At 48.6% G+C, this 22,542-nt stretch overlaps 1 protein-coding gene across 7 annotated transcripts in view; it reads right to left on the bottom strand.

Moving 5' to 3' along the window:
- The window catches only part of LOC106592806 (trinucleotide repeat-containing gene 6A protein), a 72,893-nt gene continuing 50,351 nt past the window's right edge, over positions 1-22,542 (bottom strand). For all 7 annotated transcript variants that reach the window (XM_082972989.1, XM_082972988.1, XM_082972993.1 and 4 more), the window contains 11 exons: positions 20,726-20,860; positions 20,483-20,587; positions 18,504-18,687; positions 15,994-16,116; positions 15,111-15,284; positions 12,398-12,535; positions 9,863-9,970; positions 8,661-8,873; positions 3,856-3,929; positions 1,645-1,784; positions 1-549 (listed from right to left, as the gene is read on the bottom strand). In XM_082972989.1, the coding sequence (XP_082829115.1) occupies positions 198-549; positions 1,645-1,784; positions 3,856-3,929; positions 8,661-8,873; positions 9,863-9,970; positions 12,398-12,535; positions 15,111-15,284; positions 15,994-16,116; positions 18,504-18,687; positions 20,483-20,587; positions 20,726-20,860 (1,746 nt within the window). In that variant the 3' untranslated portion in view covers positions 1-197. The remainder of the gene's footprint in view (positions 550-1,644; positions 1,785-3,855; positions 3,930-8,660; positions 8,874-9,862; positions 9,971-12,397; positions 12,536-15,110; positions 15,285-15,993; positions 16,117-18,503; positions 18,688-20,482; positions 20,588-20,725; positions 20,861-22,542) is intronic.

Here is a 22,542-nt window from a genome sequence, read left to right as displayed (position 1 = left end):
CTGTAGTATTTTCCACAGGGTGACCCCCCCCCTCCTGTATATTTGTAAGTGAGAAGGAGACCAACTAGTTACATTGTATTATTTACCGAGTCTTTTTTTTGTCTTTGTGTTTGAGACTGTGGCGGTAACGATTCTAGACTATTCCGTCTGTCGTCACGCTGTCCAGCGTTTGACTGACGCTCGACTGAGGCGGGCTTTTACATGGAGTCCCCGCCCCCTGTCAGGTGATCCACGGGGAGGAAGGAGCTGATTGGAGAAGGGCTGTTGATCCTCCCGCCCTCGCTGGCGCCCCATAGGCTAGTGGAATAGTTCAACCCGCCCCAAAGGGAGGAGCTGTGGAGGTCGCTGACGTTCCACTGACTGGGCTCCGGGGCGCGGCTGGGGAAGGGGTGGGAACCCTCCAAGGCTCCGCCCATTCGGCTCTGAGAGGAGCCAATGGCCTGCCAGCCCGGGGAGGCAGCGGCCAATGACTGACCTTGTGCAAAGAAACGGTTGATTTCCTCCTCACTGGCAAACTCAGCCAGGATGGTAGTGTTCCCTAGTACGCACCTGAGGAGAGAGAGAAGAGAGAGGGGGATGAAGAGAGAGAGAGGGAAGAGAGAGAGAGAAGAGAGGGGGAGGAAGAAGAGAGAGAGAGAGAGAGAGAGAGAGAGAGAGGGGGACGAAGAGGAGAGAGAGAGAGAGAGGGGTATGAAGAGGAGAGGAGAGAGAGAGAGGGACGAAGAGGAGAGAGAGAGGGGGGGACGAAGAGGAGAGAGAGAGAGAGAGAGAGAGAGAGAGAGGGACGAAGAGGAGAGAGAGAAGAGAGAAGAGGAGAGAGAGAGAGGGACGAAGAGGAGAGAGAGAGAGACGAAGAGGAGAGAGAGAAGAGAGAAGAGGAGAGAGACGAAGAGGAGAGAGAGAAGAGAGAAGAGGAGAGAGAGAGGGACGAAGAGGAGAGAGAGAGAGAGGGACGAAGAGGAGAGCGAGAAGAGAGGGACGAAGAGGAGAGCGAGAAGAGAGGGACGAAGAGGAGAGAGGGGGACGACGAGGAGAGCGAGAGGGGGACGACGAGGAGAGCGAGAAGAGAGGGACGAAGAGGAGAGAGGGGGACGAAGAGGAGAGAGGGGGACGAAGAGGAGAGAGGGGGACGAAGAGGAGAGAGAGAGAGAGAGAGAGAGAGAAGAGAGAAGAGGAGAGAGACGAAGAGGAGAGAGAGAAGAGAGAAGAGGAGAGAGAGAGGGACGAAGAGGAGAGAGAGAGAGAGAGGGACGAAGAGGAGAGCGAGAAGAGAGGGACGAAGAGGAGAGCGAGAAGAGAGGGACGAAGAGGAGAGAGGGGGACGACGAGGAGAGCGAGAGGGGGACGACGAGGAGAGCGAGAAGAGAGGGACGAAGAGGAGAGAGGGGGACGAAGAGGAGAGAGGGGGACGAAGGAGAGAGAGAGAGAGAGGGGTACGAAGAGGAGAGAGGGGGACGAAGGAGAGAGAGAGAGAGAGGGGTACGAAGAGGAGAGAGAGAGGAGCGAGAGGGATGAAGAGGAGAGAGAGGGAGGGAGAGGGGGATGAAGAGGAGAGAGAGAGGAGAGAGAGGGATGAAGAGGAGAGAGAGGGAGGGATGAAGAGGAGGAGGGAGTTGCGTGTGTGTGCGTGTATAATTGTCTTACATGTGCAGACTCTTCTGTGCCTTGGCTGCCTCGTCCTTGGAGCTGTAACATACCACAGCATTGCCGTGCGGCAGGTTGAGGTGGAATGTAATCAGAGGACCGTGCTGCATACAGAGAGTCCTCAGAGTAGAACCATCCATCTGGAGAGGAGGGAGGAGAGGAGGGAGGAGAGGACGGGAAGGGAGGAGAGGGAGGGAGGGAGGAGAGGACGGGAAGGGAGGAGAGGACGGGAAGGGAGGAGAGGACGGGAAGAGAGGAGAGGAAGGGAGGAGGGAGGAGAGGAAGGGAGGAGGGAGGAGAGGAAGGGAGGAGGGAGGAGAGGAAAGGGAGGAGAGGGAAGGGAGGAGAGGGAAGGAGGAGAGGGAAGGAGGAGAGGGAAGGAGGAGAGGGAAGGAGGAGAGGGAAGGAGGAGAGGGAAGGAGGAGAGGGAAGGAGGAGAGGGAAGGAGGAGAGCAGTTAGTAACATACATTGTCCTCAGAGAAGAGCAGTCAATCTACAGAATAGTAGGAGTTAAGACATGGAAGTAACAGCCTTGAAGAAGCCAGTCACTAGTCCCTTGGTAGTCCACCTAAAAGTAGCCAACCAGTCACTAGTCCTCCTAAAAGTAGCCAACCAGTCACTAGTCCACCTAAAAGTAGCCAACCAGTCACTAGTCCACCTAAAAGTAGCCAACCAGTCACTAGTCCTCCTAAAAGTAGCCAACCAGTCACTAGTCCTCCTAAAAGTATCCAACCAGTCACTAGTCCACCTAAAAGAAGCCAACCAGTCACTAGTCCACCTAAAAGTAGCCAACCAGTCACTAGTCCACCTAAAAGTAGCCAACCAGTCACTAGTCCACCTAAAAGTAGCCAACCAGTCACTAGTCCTCCTAAAAGTAGCCAACCAGTCACTAGTCCTCCTAAAAGTAGCCAACCAGTCACTAGTCCACCTAAAAGTAGCCAACCAGTCACTAGTCCACCTAAAAGTAGCCAACCAGTCACTAGTCCACCTAAAAGTAGCCAACCAGTCACTAGTCCTCCTAAAAGTAGCCAACCAGTCACTAGTCCTCCTAAAAGTATCCAACCAGTCACTAGTCCACCTAAAAGTAGCCAACCAGTCACTAGTCCACCTAAAAGTAGCCAACCAGTCACTAGTCCTCCTAAAAGTAGCCAACCAGTCACTAGTCCTCCTAAAAGTAGCCAACCAGTCACTAGTCCACCTAAAAGTAGCCAACCAGTCACTAGTCCCCCTAAAAGTAGCCAACCAGTCACTAGTCCCCCTAAAAGTAGCCAACCAGTCACTAGTCCTCCTAAAAGTAGCCAACCAGTCACTAGTCCACCTAAAAGTAGCCAACCAGTCACTAGTCCACCTAAAAGTAGCCAACCAGTCACTAGCCCCTTGGTAGTCCTCCTAAAAGTATCCAACCAGTCTCTAGCCCCTTGGTAGTCCACCTAAAAGTAGCCAACCAGTCACTAGCCCCTTGGTAGTCCACCTAAAAGTAGCCAACCAGTCACTAGTCCTCCTAAAAGTAGCCAACCAGTCACTAGTCCTCCTAAAAGTAGCCAACCAGTCACTAGTCCTCCTAAAAGTAGCCAACCAGTCACTAGTCCTCCTAAAAGTAGCCAACCAGTCACTAGTCCTCCTAAAAGTAGCCAACCAGTCACTAGTCCCCCTAAAAGTAGCCAACCAGTCACTAGTCCACCTAAAAGTATCCAACCAGTCACTAGCCCCTTGGTAGTCCTCCTAAAAGTAGCCAACCAGTCACTAGTCCCCCTAAAAGTAGCCAACCAGTCACTAGTCCTCCTAAAAGTAGCCAACCAGTCACTAGTCCACCTAAAAGTATCCAACCAGTCACTAGTCCACCTAAAAGTATCCAACCAGTCACTAGCCCCTTGGTAGTCCACCTAAAAGCGGCCAACCAGTCACTAGTCCACCTAAAAGTGGCCAACCAGTCACTAGGCCACCTAAAAGTGGCCAACCAGTCACTAGTCCACCTAAAAGTGGCCAACCAGTCACTAGTCCTCCTAAAAGTAGCCAGCCAGTCACTAGCCCCTTGGTAGTCCTCCTGAAAGTATCCAACCATTTTTTTCCAGTTTCATGACACTGTTGTAGCTAGTGTGTTGAATTATGCAAGAGAGAGATTTTCTGACAAAGTCCCCACTGGTCAAGTCAAGTCCTACAACACTGGTAGACAGTAGACCGGAGTGTGTGAGTGTGTGTGTGTTTTATACCTGAGTTGTGAGATTCTTGAGAACGAGCCAGTTGGTTCTCCCTGAGCTGCTGCTACCGTCACTCCAACTACAACCTGAGAGAACAGACGATTATTACCCAGACACACTTCATGTCCACGACAGGGCCAGTCGGTAGCTACCGGCTCCCCGGGGCCAATCCGTACCCTACTGGCTCTCCGGGGCCAATCCGTACCCCACTGGCTCTGGGGCCAATCCGTACCCTACTGGCTCTGGGGCCAATCCGTACCCTACTGGCTCTGGGGCCAATCCGTACCCCACTGGCTCTGGGGCCAATCCGTACCCTACTGGCTCTGGGGCCAATCCGTACCCTACTGGCTCTGGGGCCAATCCGTACCCCACTGGCTCTGGGGCCAATCCGTACCCCACTGGCTCTGGGGCCAATCCGTACCCTACTGGCTCTGGGGCCAATCCGTACCCTACTGGCTCTGGTGTTTGTTCTCCCATGTTCCTTTATAACATGGTTCCAGCAACTACAGGTGCCTTCGAAAAGTATTCAGACCCCTTGACTTTTTTCCACATTTTGTTACGTCACAGCCTTATTCTAAAATTGATTAAATTGTCACCCCCCCTCTCCTCAATCTACACACAATATAGCAAATGTATTAAAAATAAAAACTGAAATATCACATTTACATAAGTATTCATGACCCTTTACTCAGTACTTTGTTGAAACACCTTTGGCAGTGATTACAGCCTTGAGTCTTCTTTGGTATGACGCTACAAGCTTGGCACAACTGTATTTGGGGAGTTTCTCCCATTCTTCTCTGTAGATCCTCTCAAGCTCTGTCAGGTTGGATGGGGAGCGTTGCTGCACAGCTATTTTCAGGTCTCTCCAGAGATGTTTGATCGGGTTCAAGTCCGGGCTCTGGCTGGGCCACTCAAGAACATTCAGAGACTCGTCCAGAAGCCACTCCTGCGTTGTCTTGGCTGTGTGCTTAGGGTCGGTGTCCTGTTGGAAGGTAAAGCGTCACCCCAGTCTGAGATGCGGAGCGCTCTGAAGCAGGTTTTCATCAAGGATCTTTCTGTATTTTGCTCCGTTCATCTTTCCCTCGATCCTGACTAGTCTCCCAGTCCCTGCCGATGAAAAACATCCCCACAGCATGATGCTGCCACCACCATGCTTCACCGTAGGGATGGTGCCAGGTTTCCTCCAGATGTGATGCATGGCATTCAGGCCAAAGAGTTCAATCTTGGTTTCATCAGACCAGAGAATCTTGTTTCTCATGGTCTTAGAGTCTTCAGGTGCATTTTGGCAAACTCACAGCGGGCTGTCATGTGCCTTTTACTGAGGAGTGGCTTCCCACTGGTCACTCTACCATAATTTCAATAATAATTTTTTCTAAGGCTGGCCATGCTTTCCACCTGGCTACCCCTACCCCGGTCAACAGCACCCCCCACAGCAACTCGTCCAAGCCTCCCCCATTTCTCCTTCACCCAAATCCAGATAGCTGATGTTCTGAAAGAGCTGCAAAATCTGGACCCCTACAAATCAGCTGGGCTAGACAATCTGGACCCCTACAAATCAGCTGGGCTAGACAATCTGGACCCCTACAAATCAGCTGGGCTAAACAATCTGGACCCCTACAAATCAGCTGGGCTAAACAATCTGGACCCCTACAAATCAGCTGGGCTAGACAATCTGGACCCCTACAAATCAGCTGGGCTAAACAATCTGGACCCCTACAAATCAGCTGGGCTAAACAATCTGGACCCCTACAAATCAGCTGGGCTAGACAATCTGGACCCTCTTCCTACAATTATCTGCCGAAATTGTTGCAACCCCTATTACTAGCCTGTTCAACCTCTCTTTCGTATCGTCTGAGATCCCCAAAGATTGGAAAGCTGCCGTGGTCATCCCCCTCTTCAAAGGTGTGACACTCTGGACCCAAACTGCTACAGACCTATATCTATCCTACCCTGCATTTCTAAGGTCTTCGAAAGCCAAGTTAACAAACAGATCACCGACCATTTCGAATCCCACCGTACCTTCTCCACTATGTTTCAGAGCTGGTCATGGGTGCACCTCAGCCACGCTCAAGGTCCTAAACGATATCATAACCGCCATCGATAAGAGACATTACTGTGCAGCCATATTCGTCGACCTGGCCAAGGCTTTCGACTCTGTCAATAACCGTATTCTTATCGGCAGACTCAACAGCCTTGGTTTCTCAAATGACTGCCTCGCCTGGTTCACCAACTACTTCTCAGACAGAGTTCAGTGTGTCAAAATCGGAGGGCCTGTTGTCCGGACCTCTGGCAGTCTCTATGGGTGTACCACAGAGTTCAATTCTCGGGCCTACTCTTTTCTCTGTATACATCAATGATGTCGCTCTTGCTGCTGGTGATTCTCTGATCCACCTCTACGCAGACGACACCATTCTGTATACTTCTGGCCCTTCTTTGGACACTGTTAACAACCCTCCAGACGAGCTTCAATGCCATACAACTCTCCTTCCGTGGACTCCACACTGCTCCTAAATACAAGTAAAACTAAATGCTCTTCAACCGATCGCTGCCCGCACCTGCCCGCCCGTCCAGCATCACTACTCTGGACGGTTCTGACTTAGAATATGTGGACAACTACAAATACCTAGGTGTCTGGTTAGACTGTAAACTCTCCTTCCAGACTCACATCAATCATCTCCAATCCAAAATTAAATCTAGAATCTGCTTCCTATTTCGCAACAAAGCATCCTTCACTCATGCTGCCAAACATACCCTCGTAAAACTGACTATCCTACCGATCCTCGACTTCGGTGATGTCATCTATAAAATGTCCTCCAATACCCTACTCAATAAATTGGACTCCATCCATCACAGTGCCGTCCGTTTTGTCACCAAAGCCCCATACACAACCCACCACTGCGACCTGTATGCTCTCATTGGCTGGCCCTCGCTTCATACTCATTGCCAAACCCACTGGTTCCAGGTCATCTATAAGTCCTTGCTAACTTTAAGCACCAGCTATCAGAGCAGCTCACAGTTCACTGCACCTGTTCATAGCCCATCTGTAAATAGCCCATCCAACTAACTCATCCCCATACTGTATTTATTTATTTATCTTGCTCCTTTGCACCCCAGTATCTCTACTTGCACATTCATCTTCTGCACATCTATCACTCCAGTGTTTAATTGCTATATTGTAATTATTTCACCACTTTGGCGTATTTATTGCCTTTACCTCCCTAATCTTACCTCATTTGCTCACACTGTATATAGACTTTTTCTACTGTGTTATTGACTGTATGTTTGTTTTATTCCGTGTGTATCTCTGTGTTGTTGTATGTGTCGGACTGCTTTGCTTCATCTTGGCCAGTTGTAAATGAGAACTTGTTCTCAACTGGCCTACCTGGTTAAATAAAGGTGAATAAATAAATAAATAAAAAGGCCTGATTGGTGGAGTGCTGCAGAGATGGTTGTCCTTCTGGAAGGTTCTCCCATCTCCACAGAGGAACTCTGGAGCTCTGTCAGAGTGACCATCGGGTTCTTGGTCACCTCCCTGACCAAGGCCCTTCTCCACCGATTGCTCAGATTGGCCGGGCGGCCAGCTCTAGGAAGAGATCTTGGTGGTTCCAAACGTCTTCCATTTCAGAATGATGGAGGCCACTGTGTTCTTGGGGACCTTCAATACTGTATAAATGTTTTGGTTCCCTTCCCCAGATCTGTGCCTCGACATAATCCTGTCTCGGAGCTCTACGGACAATTCCTTCGACCTCTGTGGCTTGGTTTTTGCTCTGACATGCACTGTCAACTGTGGGACCTTATATAGACAGGTGTATGCCTTTCCAAATCATGTCCAATCAATTGAATTTACCACAGGTGGACTCCAATCAAGTTGTTGAAACATCTCAAGGATGAGTCAATGGAAACAGGAAGCACCTGAGCTCAATTTCAAGTCTCATAGCAAAGGGTCTGAATACTTATGGAAATAAAAGTATTTCAGTTTTTTTACTTGTAATAAAATGTATAAAAACCTGTTTTCGCTTTGTCATTATGGGGTATTGTGATGTCATTATGGGTATTGTGATGTCATTATGGGTATTGTGATGTCATTATGGGGTATTGTGATGTCATTATGGGGTAATGTGTGTAGATTGGATGAGGGAAAAATATTATTTAATCCATTTTAGAATAAGGCTGTAACGTAGCAAAACGTGGGAAAAGACAAGGGGTCTGAATACTTTAAGGTACTGTATAGTGATGTGAAACTAGGCCAGAACAGCTCAGTTTGGCCCTAGTGTGAATTAGGCAACACACACACACACACACACACACACACACACACACACACACACATTTCCCCAAACCCACAATAACATTTGATTTGACACAGTCTTGTACCTTATGGGGACACAAAATTCAGTCCCATTCAAAATCCTATTGTACCTAACCTTAACCCTAAACCTAACTTTAACCCTAACCTTAACCTTAACCCTAAACCTAACCTTAACCTTAACCCTAACCTTAACCCTAACCTTAACCCTAAACCCTAACCTTAACCCTAAACCTAACCTTAACCCTAAACCTTAACCCTAAACCTAACCTTAACCCTAACCTTAACCCTAAACCTAACCTTAACCTAAACCCTAACCTTAACCCTAAACCCTAACCTTAACCCTAAACCCCCTTGAAAACAGCATATTACCTTGTTAAGGACGAACAACAACAAAAAAATGTCCCCAGTCGGTCAAATGTTTGTTTGTTTACTGTTGTCGTTGTGGACTTCTGGTCTTCCAGTACAGTTAAACACACCCACCCCTTCCCTTGTTAAAAGGCAGTCTCACCAGGTGTGTATCTGGAGTCAGAGGACCCCCAGCCCCCCAAGCGTAGAGGAGCTTCCCCCCAGGATGGAAGGGGTTTCTGTGGGTGGCTGGTGAGACCGGGAGGAGGGCGGGAAGGAGCTGAAAGACCTTTAGGAGGCAGAGGGACCTTCCACAGCTCATGGGCCAGAGACGAGTTACACCCTCCTGGGGACCATTTAGACTCACCGGACCTGGCTGGAGGGAGGGAGAGAGATAGAGATGGGAGGGAGGGAGGGGAGAGAGAGGGGGGGAGGGAGGGGAAAGAGAGAGATAGAGACACCGATCCATAAGGTGATAATGACAGGAGGAGTTTACCACATGGTGCTTTAAACCCCTTCCTCCAGTGTGATGGTTGTAACCATCATCAATCACCCATATTAACAAAAAGCTTTTCATTTCTCTAGTACAGAATACTGATCACAATGAATAATCATGTTCTATGTATCGTCCCAGCTGAGGGTTGGGGGGTTTAGCCCTACCTGTAATGCTTTGGGGGGGGGGGGACCTACCTGTAATGCTTTGGGGGGGGGGGGGACCTACCTGTAATGCTTTGGGGGGGGGGGGGACCTACCTGTAATGCTTTGGGGGGGGGGGACCTACCTGTAATGCTTTGGGGGGGGGGACCTACCTGTAATGCTTTGGGGGGGACGGGACCTACCTGTAATGCTTTGGGGGGGACGGGACCTACCTGTAATGCTTTGGGGGGGGGGGGGGGACCTACCTGTAATGCTTTGGGGGGGGGGGGACCTACCTGTAATGCTTTGTGTGGGGGGGGGGTTAGACCTACCTGTAATGCTTTGGGGGGGGGGTTAGACCTACCTGTAATGCTTTGGGGGGGGGGGGGGGGACCTACCTGTAATGCTTTGTGTGGGGGGGGGGGTTAGACCTACCTGTAATGCTTTGGGGGGGGGGTTAGACCTACCTGTAATGCTTTGGGGGGGGGGGGTTAGACCTACCTGTAATGCTTTTTGGGGGGTAGACCTACCTGTAATGCTTTTGGGGGGGGGGGGGGGGGGGGGTGTTAGACCTACCTGTAATGCTTTGGGGGGGGTGGGTGGGGGGGGGTTAGACCTACCTGTAATCCTTTGGGGGGGGGTTAGACCTACCTGTAATGCTTTGGGGGGGGGGGGGGGGGGGGTTAGACCTACCTGTAATGCTTTGGGGGGGGGGGGGGTTAGACCTACCTGTAATGCTTTGGGTCGTACTGGTGAGTGAACCACTGTGGCTGGAGGCACGACTAGATGACCAGGCACTGTTAGAAGGCATCGTGGTGTTCAGAGATGAGGATGGTCCTGGAGAGATAGAAAGAAAGAGAGAGAGAGAGAGGAGAGATAGAAAGGAGAGAGAGAGAGAGAGAGAGAGAGAGAGAGAGAGAGAGAGAGAGAGAGAGAGAGAGAGAGAGAGAGAGAGAGAGAGAGAGAGAGAGAGAGGAAGAGACACAGGGTTCAGTGAAACACAGTTAACACAGGACAGAACAATAGACTACAAAAGCAGGGATGAAACGAAGCTCGTCCACCAGCCTGAGGACAGTCCGTTTCAGACTGGGTTAGTTGACCTGACAACAAGCTTCAGCTGTACAAATCATCAAGTCAGGGATAATCAATAGCGCTGAGAGATTAAACAACATCTCAGTTATTTCTGCTTTTTGATGTAGTAGGGAGTTGTAGTTTCTCTAGAGATAAATCAGATCCAGACTGAACTGTGTGATGTAGTAGGGAGTTGTAGTTTCTCTAGAGATAAATCAGACCCAGACTGAACTGTGTGATGTAGTAGGGAGTTGTAGTTTCTCTAGAGATAAATCAGATCCAGCCTGAACTGTGTGATGTAGTAGGGAGTTGTAGTTTATCTAGAGATAAATCAGACCCAGACTGAACTGTGTGATGTAGTAGGGAGTTGTAGTTTCTCTAGAGATAATCCCTTGTATGCCTGCTTGTCCGGTCTGTGAGGGTCAGAAGAGACAGCTGGATGGAGAGAGACACTAATGTAATATATGTAATATATATATATATATATATATATAAAAACTAATGTAATATATATATAAATAAAACCAATGTAATATATATATAAATAAAACCAATATAATATATAAATGAAACCAATATAATATATAAATAAAACTAATGTAATATATAAATGAATCCAAAATAATATATAAATAAAACTGATATAATATATAAATGAAACCAATATAATATATAAATAAAACTAATGTAATATATAAATAAAACTAATGTAATATATATATATATATATAAATAAAACCAATATAATATATAAATGAAACCAATATAATATATAAATAAAACTAATGTAATATATAAATGAATCCAAAATAATATATAAATAAAACTGATATAATATATAAATAAAACTGATATAATATATAAATAAAACTGATATAATATATAAATAAAACTGTTGTATTGATTCCTTTATTCTGAGTTGTTCCAGCATCCCACCCACATAACGCATCGTGCATTTAATGTTAAAATTAATACATCTAAACCGGAAAACTATGACTATGTTTTTAAGAATCGAACGAAAAACGACCTCAAAAATTAAAAATCAACGAGGGGCTCTGCGTTCTATGTAAAATAACGGACGATGTGGAAGGTGGGCGACGCCATCTTGTATCATCTTCCATAGAATACAGAGTCCAGAGTCGACTATCCCACTTCCACCACGGACATCATTTAACACACATACAGAAACCTGCTCAAACAGCCACTGTTATACCTGGCAGGTCTCTGAGGGGGGTCTACATAGAGGACGGTGTTTTACCTGGCAGGTCTCTGAGGGGGTCTATATAGAGGACGGTGTGTTACCTGGCAGGTCTCTGAGGGGGGTCTACATAGAGGACGGTGTGTTACCTGGCAGGTCTCTGAGGGGGGTCTACATAGAGGACGGTGTGTTACCTGGCAGGTCTCTGAGGGGGTCTACATAGAGGACGGTGTTTTACCTGGCAGGTCTCTGAGGGGGTCTATATAGAGGACGGTGTGTTACCTGGCAGGTCTCTGAGGGGGGTCTACATAGAGGACGGTGTGTTACCTGGCAGGTCTCTGAGGGGGGTCTACATAGAGGACGGTGTGTTACCTGGCAGGTCTCTGAGGGGGTCTACATAGAGGACGGTGTGTTACCTGGCAGGTCTCTGAGGGGGTCTACATAGAGGACGGTGTGTTACCTGGCAGGTCTCTGAGGGGGTCTACATAGAGGACGGTGTGTTACCTGGCAGGTCTCTGAGGGGGGTCTACATAGAGGACGGTGTGTTACCTGGCAGGTCTCTGAGGGGGTCTACATAGAGGACGGTGTGTTACCTGGCAGGTCTCTGAGGGGGTCTACATAGAGGACGGTGTGTTACCTGGCAGGTCTCTGAGGGGGGTCTACATAGAGGACGGTGTGTTACCTGGCAGGTCTCTGAGGGGGGTCTACATAGAGGACGGTGTGTTACCTGGCAGGTCTCTGAGGGGGGTCTACATAGAGGACGGTGTGTTACCTGGCAGGTCTCTGAGGGGGTCTACATAGAGGACGGTGTGTTACCTGGCAGGTCTCTGAGGGGGGTCTACATAGAGGACGGTGTGTTACCTGGCAGGTCTCTGAGGGGGGTCTACATAGAGGACGGTGTGTTACCTGGCAGGTCTCTGAGGGGGGTCTATAGAGAGGACGGTGTGTTACCTGGCAGGTCTCTGAGGGGGTCTACATAGAGGACGGTGTGTTACCTGGCAGGTCTCTGAGGGGGTCTGCGTGGCGGACGGTATTGATGGAGAGGTTGTTGATGACACTACCAGGGGTCACGAAAGGGTCAGTCTCAGGGTCGATGTTGGGGTAACCTTTCCATGGCTCCCCGGGCCGGAACTCTGGGGAGAGACATACAGGAAGTTGAAGTTGAAGAATTGTGCATTTAACATTTTTATTATTTTTTTTAAACTGTAATTATCATTTCCTGAAACCTAGGGGTGTTTCCACAATATGCATACTACCGCGCTCTCATCACGCTCCAAATTCATTATTCAACCACGTTGTCTTCAGGACGTTCTTGTGGAGGACCGAGTGTTTAGAGGAACCCGTAAAAACAGAACGTTTGAGAATCTCTCCAACTACTGTATTAACCTCACGCTGCAGCTTCCCCATTCACGGAGCCTTCTTACAGCAAGGACAATAGGAGACTCTTAACTAGATATACACAAAGGAATTGTTTTACTTCATAACTTCTCAGCTAGCTATATGTGAATCGTAATAATGTAGCTAACCAGCTAGTTTATGTCAGGCAACAAAAAAAAAAATGACCTAAAACTAATATTATGCAAGATTTTATGTCAATTCTTTGTGGGTAGCTAGCTAACAATTTGTTGTGGTTGTCTGGATAGCTAACAGTACTAGTAGCTAGCCAGCTAGCCCTAACAGTACTAGTAGCTAGCCAGCTAGCCCTAACAGTACTAGTAGCTAGCCAGCTAGCCCTAACAGTACTAGTAGCTAGCCAGCTAGCCCTAACAGTACTAGTAGCTAGCCAGCTAGCCCTAACAGTACTAGTAGCTAGCCAGCTAGCCCTAACAGTACTAGTAGCTAGCCAGTTAGCCCTAACAGTAGCTAGCTAACAATTTGTTGTGGCTGTCTGGATAGCTAACAGTACTAGTAGCTAGCCAGTTAGCCCTAACAGTACTAGCCAGCTAGCCCTAACAGTACTAGTAGCTAGCCAGCTAGCCCTAACAGTACTAGTAGCTAGCCAGTTCGCCCTAACAGTACTAGCCAGTTCGCCCTAACAGTACTAGCCAGCTAGCCCTAACAGTACTAGCCAGCTAGCCCTAACAGTACTAGCCAGCTAGCCCTAACAGTACTAGTAGCTAGCCCTAACAGTACTAGTAGCTAGCCCTAACAGTACTAGTAGCTAGCCCTAACAGTACTAGTAGCTAGCCCTAACAGTACTAGCCAGTTAGCCCTAACAGTACTAGTAGCTAGCCCTAACAGTACTAGCCAGTTAGCCCTAACAGTACTAGCCAGTTAGCCCTAACAGTACTAGCCAGTTAGCCCTAACAGTACTAGTAGCTAGCCAGCTAGCCCTAACAGTACCAGTAGCTAGCCAGCTAGCCCTAACAGTACCAGTACCTAGCCAGCTAGCCCTAACAGTACTAGTAGCTAGCCAGCTATCCCTAACAGTACTAGTAGCTAGCCAGTTAGCCCTAACAGTACTAGCAGCTAGCCCTAACAGCACTAGTAGCTAGCCCTAACAGTACTAGTAGCTAGCCCTAACAGTACTAGTAGCTAGCCAGTTAACCCTAACAGTACTAGTAGCTAGCCCTAACAGTACTAGTAGCTAGCCAGTTAGCCCTAACAGTACCAGTAGCTAGCCCTATCAGTACCAGTAGCTAGCCAGTTAGCCCTATCAGTACTAGTAGCTAGCCAGTTAGCCCTAACAGTACTAGTAGCTAGCCCTATCAGTACTAGTAGCTAGCCCTATCAGTACTAGTAGCTAGCCAGTTAGCACTAACAGTACTAGTAGCTAGCCAGTTAGCACTAACAGTACTAGTAGCTAGCCAGTTAGCCCTAACAGTACTAGTAGCTAGCCAGTTAGCCCTAACAGTACTAGTAGCTAGCCAGTTAGCCCTAACAGTACTAGTAGCTAGCCAGTTAGCCCTAACAGTACCAGTAGCTAGCCAGTTAGCCCTAACAGTACCAGTAGCTAGCCAGTTAGCACTAACAGTACTAGTAGCTAGCCAGCTAGCCCTAACAGTACTAGTAGCTAGCCCTAACAGCACTAGTAGCTAGCCAGTTAGCCCTATTGACTTATTATGGGCTTGTGATCTATGGTATTGTAGGCAGGTGGTAAACATGCCAAAATTAAACACAGCATGTATTTATTAACATATCAAGATAAAATATTGTAGTCAGGCAACATTTCATTCTGAAGTCTGACTGTATTTTCTCTCATTTCAGCTCAAATAATTTAAGAAAACATGTCATTTTTTATTTGTACGTTGTTGCATCATATTTCTTTGCACACTTTTCGTTGAAGCTGGCGTCGACGCTTCAAAACACGAACAAACGCATTTGGACTCATCCAAGTCAAAGTACAGAGGTCACTTCTCAAACCCCGTTTTCGCTTTGTCATTATGGAAAAGTGTGTGTATATTGCCGATTTTAAAAAAAAATTGTATTTATATATATTTTTTTAAAGACACTGCGTCTCAGTGATTGAGGCGTCACTGCAGTATCTGGTTCGAATCCAGGCTGTATCACATCCGGGCCGTGATTGGGAGTCCCATAGGGAGGCGCATAATTGGCAAAAGCGTCGTCCTGGGTTTGGCCCGTCATTGTAAATAAGAATTTGTTCTTAACCGACTTGCCCTGGTTAAATAAAAGGTTAAATTTGAAACAAGTAGAGCTGTATTGAGATGTTACTGCTCTGTTTCACCTGTTCCTATTTAAAGTGCGTACCTGGGGGCCAGGTAACGTTTGTGTTTCCATGGGGGGATTTGGCACGAGGGGGCCAGCTGTCGCCCACCGAGCCCATTGATTGGCCGGGAGAGTTGAGGGGGGCGGAGCCAGCAGACAGGAAGTCGTACGGACCGAAGGGAGAATCTTCCAGACGCAGCCCAGACGACATGGCACCTGGAGACACACACACACACACACACACACACACACACACACACACTGTTAAACACACACACACAGTTAAACACACACACACACACACAGTTAAACACACACACACACACACACACACACACCACACACGCCACAGCCAATAACCCATAGCACCAGGAGACATACCTGGTGTTTGAGATGGATTACATTACAGTCAGAGACTGACTGACCTTCAAATCACCTTCTAGATAGAACAGCCAGTCAGTCAGTCAGTCAGCCAGCCAGCCAGCCAGCTCCTAAATAACTATTACTGTCAGCCAGCCAGCCAGCCAGCCAGCCAGCTCCTAAATAACTATTACTGTCAGCCAGTCAGTCAGTCAGCCAGCCAGCCAGCTCCTAAATAACTATTACTGTCAGCCAGCCAGCCAGCCAGTCAGCCAGCCAGTCCCTAAATAACTATTACTGTCAGCCAGCCAGCCAGCCAGTCAGCCAGCCAGCCAGCCAGCCAGCTCCTAAATAACTATTACTGTCAGCCAGTCAGTCAGTCAGTCAGCCAGCCAGCCAGCCAGCCAGCCAGCCAGCCAGCCTGCTCAGCTGGTGATCAGTAACGGAGAAAAATGTATTATCTCCAATGCGGACACACAAGACACACACACACACAACACGCACGCGGACACACACACACACACACAACACGCTCGCGGACACACACACACACTGAGTGACGTACCTGGTTTTCGCTCCAGAGGCGAGTTAACGTCCATGGCCGTCCATTTCTTCAGACGAGACTGAGGCTCCTTACAGCCCACACCAGACCCCATGTCCAGGCCTACATTCAGGTTAGAGGTCAAGCCTGGAGGACACGAGAGACCAGAGTCTACGGTAGTAGTTCAGACACACACAGACAGGACTACGTAGAGGATAAAACCCTGTCTTGGACTACAGAACTATGTAGACACCAGGATAAAACCCTGTCTTGGACTACGTAGAGGATAAAACCCTGTCTTGGACTACGTAGAGGATAAAACCCTGTCTTGGACTACGTAGAGGATAAAACCCTGTCTTGGACTACGTAGAGGATAAAACCCTGTCTTGGACTACGTAGAGGATAAAACCCTGTCTTGGACTACGTAGACACCAGGATAAAACCCTGTCTTGAACTACGTAGAGGATAAAACCCTGTCTTGGACTACGTAGAGGATAAAACCCTGTCTTGGACTACGTAGAGGATAAAACCCTGTCTTGGACTACGTAGAGGATAAAACCCTGTCTTGAACTACGTAGAGGATAAAACCCTGTCTTGGACTACGTAGAGGATAAAACCCTGTCTTGGACTACGTAGAGGATAAAACCCTGCCTTGAACTACGTAGACACCGGGATAAAACCCTGTCTGAACTACGTAGAGGATAAAACCCTGTCTGAACTGCGTAGACACCAGGATAAAACCCTGTCTTGAACTACGTAGAGGATAAAACCCTGTCTTGGACTACGTAGAGGATAAAACCCTGTCTTGGACTACGTAGACACCAGGATAAAACCCTGTCTGAACTACGTAGAGGATAAAACCCTGTCTTGAACTACGTAGAGGATAAAACCCTGTCTTGGACTACGTAGACACCAGGATAAAACCCTGTCTTGAACTACGTAGAGGATAAAACCCTGTCTTGGACTACGTAGAGGATAAAACCCTGTCTTGGACTACGTAGAGGATAAAACCCTGTCTTGAACTACGTAGAGGATAAAACCCTGTCTTGGACTACGTAGAGGATAAAACCCTGTCTTGAACTACGTAGAGGATAAAACCCTGTCTTGGACTACGTAGAGGATAAAACCCTGTCTTGGACTACGTAGACACCAGGATAAAACCCTGTCTTGAACTACGTAGAGGATAAAACCCTGTCTTGGACTACGTAGAGGATAAAACCCTGTCTTGGACTACGTAGAGGATAAAACCCTGTCTTGGACTACGTAGAGGATAAAACCCTGTCTTGAACTACGTAGAGGATAAAACCCTGTCTTGGACTACGTAGAGGATAAAACCCTGCCTTGAACTACGTAGACACCGGGATAAAACCCTGTCTGAACTACGTAGAGGATAAAACCCTGTCTGAACTGCGTAGACACCAGGATAAAACCCTGTCTTGAACTACGTAGAGGATAAAACCCTGTCTTGGACTACGTAGAGGATAAAACCCTGTCTTGGACTACGTAGACACCAGGATAAAACCCTGTCTGAACTACGTAGAGGATAAAACCCTGTCTTGAACTACGTAGAGGATAAAACCCTGTCTTGGACTACGTAGACACCAGGATAAAACCCTGTCTTGAACTACGTAGAGGATAAAACCCTGTCTTGGACTACGTAGAGGATAAAACCCTGTCTTGGACTACGTAGAGGATAAAACCCTGTCTTGGACTACGTAGAGGATAAAACCCTGTCTTGGACTACGTAGAGGATAAAACCCTGTCTTGAACTACGTAGAGGATAAAACCCTGTCTTGGACTACGTAGAGGATAAAACCCTGTCTTGAACTACGTAGAGGATAAAACCCTGTCTTGGACTACGTAGAGGATAAAACCCTGTCTTGGACTACGTAGACACCAGGATAAAACAGAATGGTCTACTTCAGGACACTAGTCTATCTCCTGTTTCTGTAGTGAGACAGCTTGATGTACCAGGACACCCCCTGGACAGGACACTAGTCTATCTCCTGTTTCTGTAGTGAGGCAGCTTGATGTACCAGGACACCCCCTGGACAGGACACTAGTCTATCTCCTGTTTCTGTAGTGAGACAGCTTGATGTACCAGGACACCCCCTGGACAGGACACTAGTCTATCTCCTGTTTCTGTAGTGAGACAGCTTGATGTACCAGGACACCCCCTGGACAGGACACTAGTCTGTCTCCTGTTTCTGTAGTGAGACAGCTTGATGTACCAGGACACCCCCTGGACAGGACACTAGTCTATCTCCTGTTTCTGTAGTGAGACAGCTTGATGTACCAGGACACCCCCTGGACAGGACACTAGTCTATCTCCTGTTTCTGTAGTGAGACAGCTTGATGTACCAGTACACCCCCTGGACAGGACACTAGTCTATCTCCTGTTTCTGTAGTGAGACAGCTTGATGTACCAGGACACCCCCTGGACAGGACACTAGTCTATCACAGGCCCCCCTGGGTGTGAGGACCCTATTAAATTATCAGGTTGATATTTCCCATCAGGCATCATGAAGGCCTACCTAAAGGGAAGTTGGTAAAAGAGCCCATGGAGTTGGGCTCCTTCTGCAGCTCAGATGCATTCTGGGGCATGTAGTTGTCCATGTAGGACTTATGGGGCTGGTGGGCGGGGTTCTGCTTCAGGAGGGAGGGGTCAAGGTGATGCGGAGGCTGCATCATCGACTGGGACGAACCAATAGGACGGCCCTGCACACACAGAGAGGGGAGGGGTTAGATTTACACAACGGCACATACTGCACCATTAGTCTGTACTATATACAGACTGCCCCATATACAGACTGCCGTATACACAGACTACCCCATATACAGACTGCCCCATATACAGACTGCCGTATACACAGACTGCCCTATATACAGACTACCGTATACACAGACTGCCCCATATACAGACTGCCCCATATACAGACTGCCCCATATACAGACTGCCCCATATACAGACTGCCCCATATACAGACTGCCCCATTAGTCTGTACTACCCTATATACAGACTGCCCCATATACAGACTGCCCCATATACAGACTGCCCCATATACAGACTGCCCTATACACAGACTGCCCTATACACAGACTGCCCTATACACAGACTGCCCTATACACAGACTACCCCATACACAGACTACCCCATATACAGATTACCCCATTAGTCTGTACTATACTATATACGGACTGCCCCATATACAGACTTCCATATATACAGACTTCCATATACACAGACTGCCCCATTAGTCTGTACTACCCTATATACAGACTGCCCCATATACTTACTGCCCCATATACAGACTGCCCCATTAGTCTGTACTAGACTATATACAGACTGCCCCATATACAGACTGCACCATTAGTCTGTACTAGACTATATACAGACTGCCCCATATACAGACTGCCCTACATACAGACTGCCCTACATACAGACTGCCCTACATACAGACTGCCCTATATACAGACTACCCTATATACAGACTACCCTATATACAGACTACCCTATATACAGACTGCACCATTAGTCTGTACTGTACTATATACAGACTGCCCCATATACAGACTGCACCATATACAGACTGCCCCATATACAGACTGCCCCATACACAGACCTATATACAGACTACCCTATATACAGACAGACTGCCCCGTATACAGACAGACTGCCCCCTTTACAGACAGACTGCCCCCTTTACAGACTACCCTAGACACAGACTACCCTAGACACAGACTACCCTAGACACAGACTACCCTAGACACAGACTACCCTAGACACAGACTACCCTAGACACAGACTGCCCCATATACAGACTGCCCTAGACACAGACTGCCCTAGACACAGACTGCCCCACATACAGACTGCCCCATTAGTCTGTACTAGACTATATACAGACTACAGCATTAGACAGAGCCACAGCCAGCCAGACAGACAGAGCCACAGCCAGCCAGACAGACAGAGCCACAGCCAGCCAGACAGACAGAGCCACAGCCAGCCAGACAGACAGAGCCACAGCCAGCCAGACAGACAGAGCCACAGCCAGCCAGACAGAGCCACAGCCAGACACAGACAGAGCCACAGCCAGACAGACACAGCCAGACACAGAGACACAGCCAGCCAGACAGAGACACAGCCAGACACAGAGACACAGCCAGCCACAGAGACACAGCCAGCCACAGAGACACAGCCAGACACAGAGACACAGCCAGACACAGAGACACAGCCAGACACAGAGACACAGCCAGACACAGAGACACAGCCAGACACAGAGACACAGCCAGACACAGAGACACAGCCAGACACAGAGACACAGCCAGACACAGAGACACAGCCAGACACAGAGACACAGCCAGACACAGAGACACAGCCAGACACAGAGACACAGCCAGACACAGAGACACAGCCAGACACAGAGCCAGCCAGCCAGACAGAGCCAGCCAGCCAGACACAGAGCCAGCCAGCCAGACACAGAGCCAGCCAGCCAGACAGAGAGCCAGTATGTACCTGTTGCTGCTGGTGTCCACCAGGGATGGGTCTGTGATTCTGCTGCTGTCCACCAGGCATGGTCCTCTGCTGCTGCTGCTGCTGCTGCGACTGGAGGAGGAGACGCTGCGGAGACAAAACCACCTCGTCAGGAACTACACAACATTTTACATCCCAGTTCACTGGAATTAAGTGTTAGAGAGGTGTGTGTGTGTGTGTGTGTGTGTGTGTGTGTGTGTGTGTGTGTGTGTGGTGTGTGTTCACCTGTAACTGGTTAAGCTGGTTGAGTTGAGACAGCTGGTTGAGCTGAGACAGCTGGTTGAGAACAGCGACCTGCTGTGGACCAAACAGGTTCAGACCTCCTGCACTGGGAGGGTACTTCAGTAGAGAGGGAGGGACCTGGAACACAGTCACGCCAACTAGATCAGTATTACAGACTCAGACCTCCTGCACTGGGAGGACAGCTAGATCAGTATTACAGACTCAGACCTCCTGCACTGGGATGAGTAGGACAGAGTCAGACCTCCTGCACTGGGAGGACAGCTAGATCAGTATTACAGACTCAGACCTCCTGCACTGGGAGGACAACTAGATCAGTATTACAGACTCAGACCTCCTGCACTGGGAGGACAACTAGATCAGTATTACAGACTCAGACCTCCTGCACTGGGAGGACAACTAGATCAGTATTACAGACTCAGACCTCCTGCACTGGGAGGACAGCTAGATCAGTATTACAGACTCAGACCTCCTGCACTGGGATGAGTAGGACAGACTCAGACCTCCTGCACTGGGAGGACAGCTAGATCAGTATTACAGACTCAGACCTCCTGCACTGGGAGGACAGCTAGATCAGTATTACAGACTCAGACCTCCTGCACTGGGAGGACAACTAGATCAGTATTACAGACTCAGACCTCCTGCACTGGGATGAGTAGGGCAGACTCAGACCTCCTGCACTGGGAGGACAGACTCATACCTCCTGCACTGGGATGAGTAGGACAGACTCATACCTCCTGCACTGGGAGGACAGACTCATACCTCCTGCACTGGGAGGACAGACTCATACCTCCTGCACTGGGATGAGTAGGACAGACTCATACCTCCTGCACTGGGAGGACAGACTCATACCTCCTGCACTGGGATGAGTAGGACAGACTCATACCTCCTGCACTGGGAGGACAGCTAGATCAGTAGGACAGACTCAGACCTCCTGCACTGGGAGGACAACTAGATCAGTATTACAGACTCAGACCTCCTGCACTGGGAGGACAACTAGATCAGTATTACAGACTCAGACCTCCTGCACTGGGAGGACAGCTAGATCAGTATTACAGACTCAGACCTCCTGCACTGGGAGGACAACTAGATCAGTATTACAGACTCAGACCTCCTGCACTGGGAGGACAGCTAGATCAGTATTACAGACTCAGACCTCCTGCACTGGGAGGACAGCTAGATCAGTATTACAGACTCAGACCTCCTGCACTGGGATGACAGCTAGATCAGTATTACAGACTCAGACCTCCTGCACTGGGAGGACAGCTAGATCAGTATTACAGACTCAGACCTCCTGCACTGGGAGGACAACTAGATCAGTATTACAGACTCAGACCTCCTGCACTGGGAGGACAACTAGATCAGTAGAGATGTCAATAATAAGGCAATGGGGAGAATATTGTTGGACCTTCAGGCGGCTGAACATCCCCTTTAAAAAGGGACCCCCTGGTTCACATCCCCTTTAAAAAGGGACCTTCTGGTTCACATCCCCTTTAAAAAGGGACCTTCTGGTTCACATCCCCTTTAAAAAGGGACCTTCTGGTTCACATCCCCTTTAAAAAGGGACCTTCTGGTTCACATCCCCTTTAAAAAGGGACCTTCTGGTTCACATCCCCTTTAAAAAGGGACCCCCTGGTTCACATCCCCTTTAAAAAGGGACCTTCTGGTTCACATCCCCTTTAAAAAGGGACCTTCTGGTTCACATCCCCTTTAAAAGGGACCCCCTGGTTCACATCCCCTTTAAAAAGGGACCTTCTGGTTCACATCCCCTTTAAAAGGGACCCCCTGGTTCACATCCCCTT

The sequence above is a fragment of the Salmo salar genome, chromosome 03 (genome assembly GCF_965601325.2).
Source record: "Salmo salar chromosome 03, fSalSal1, whole genome shotgun sequence".
NCBI lineage: Eukaryota > Metazoa > Chordata > Actinopteri > Salmoniformes > Salmonidae > Salmo > Salmo salar.
Note: the sequence above shows the minus strand (reverse complement) of the source record. Positions and strands in the feature narration are given on the sequence as shown.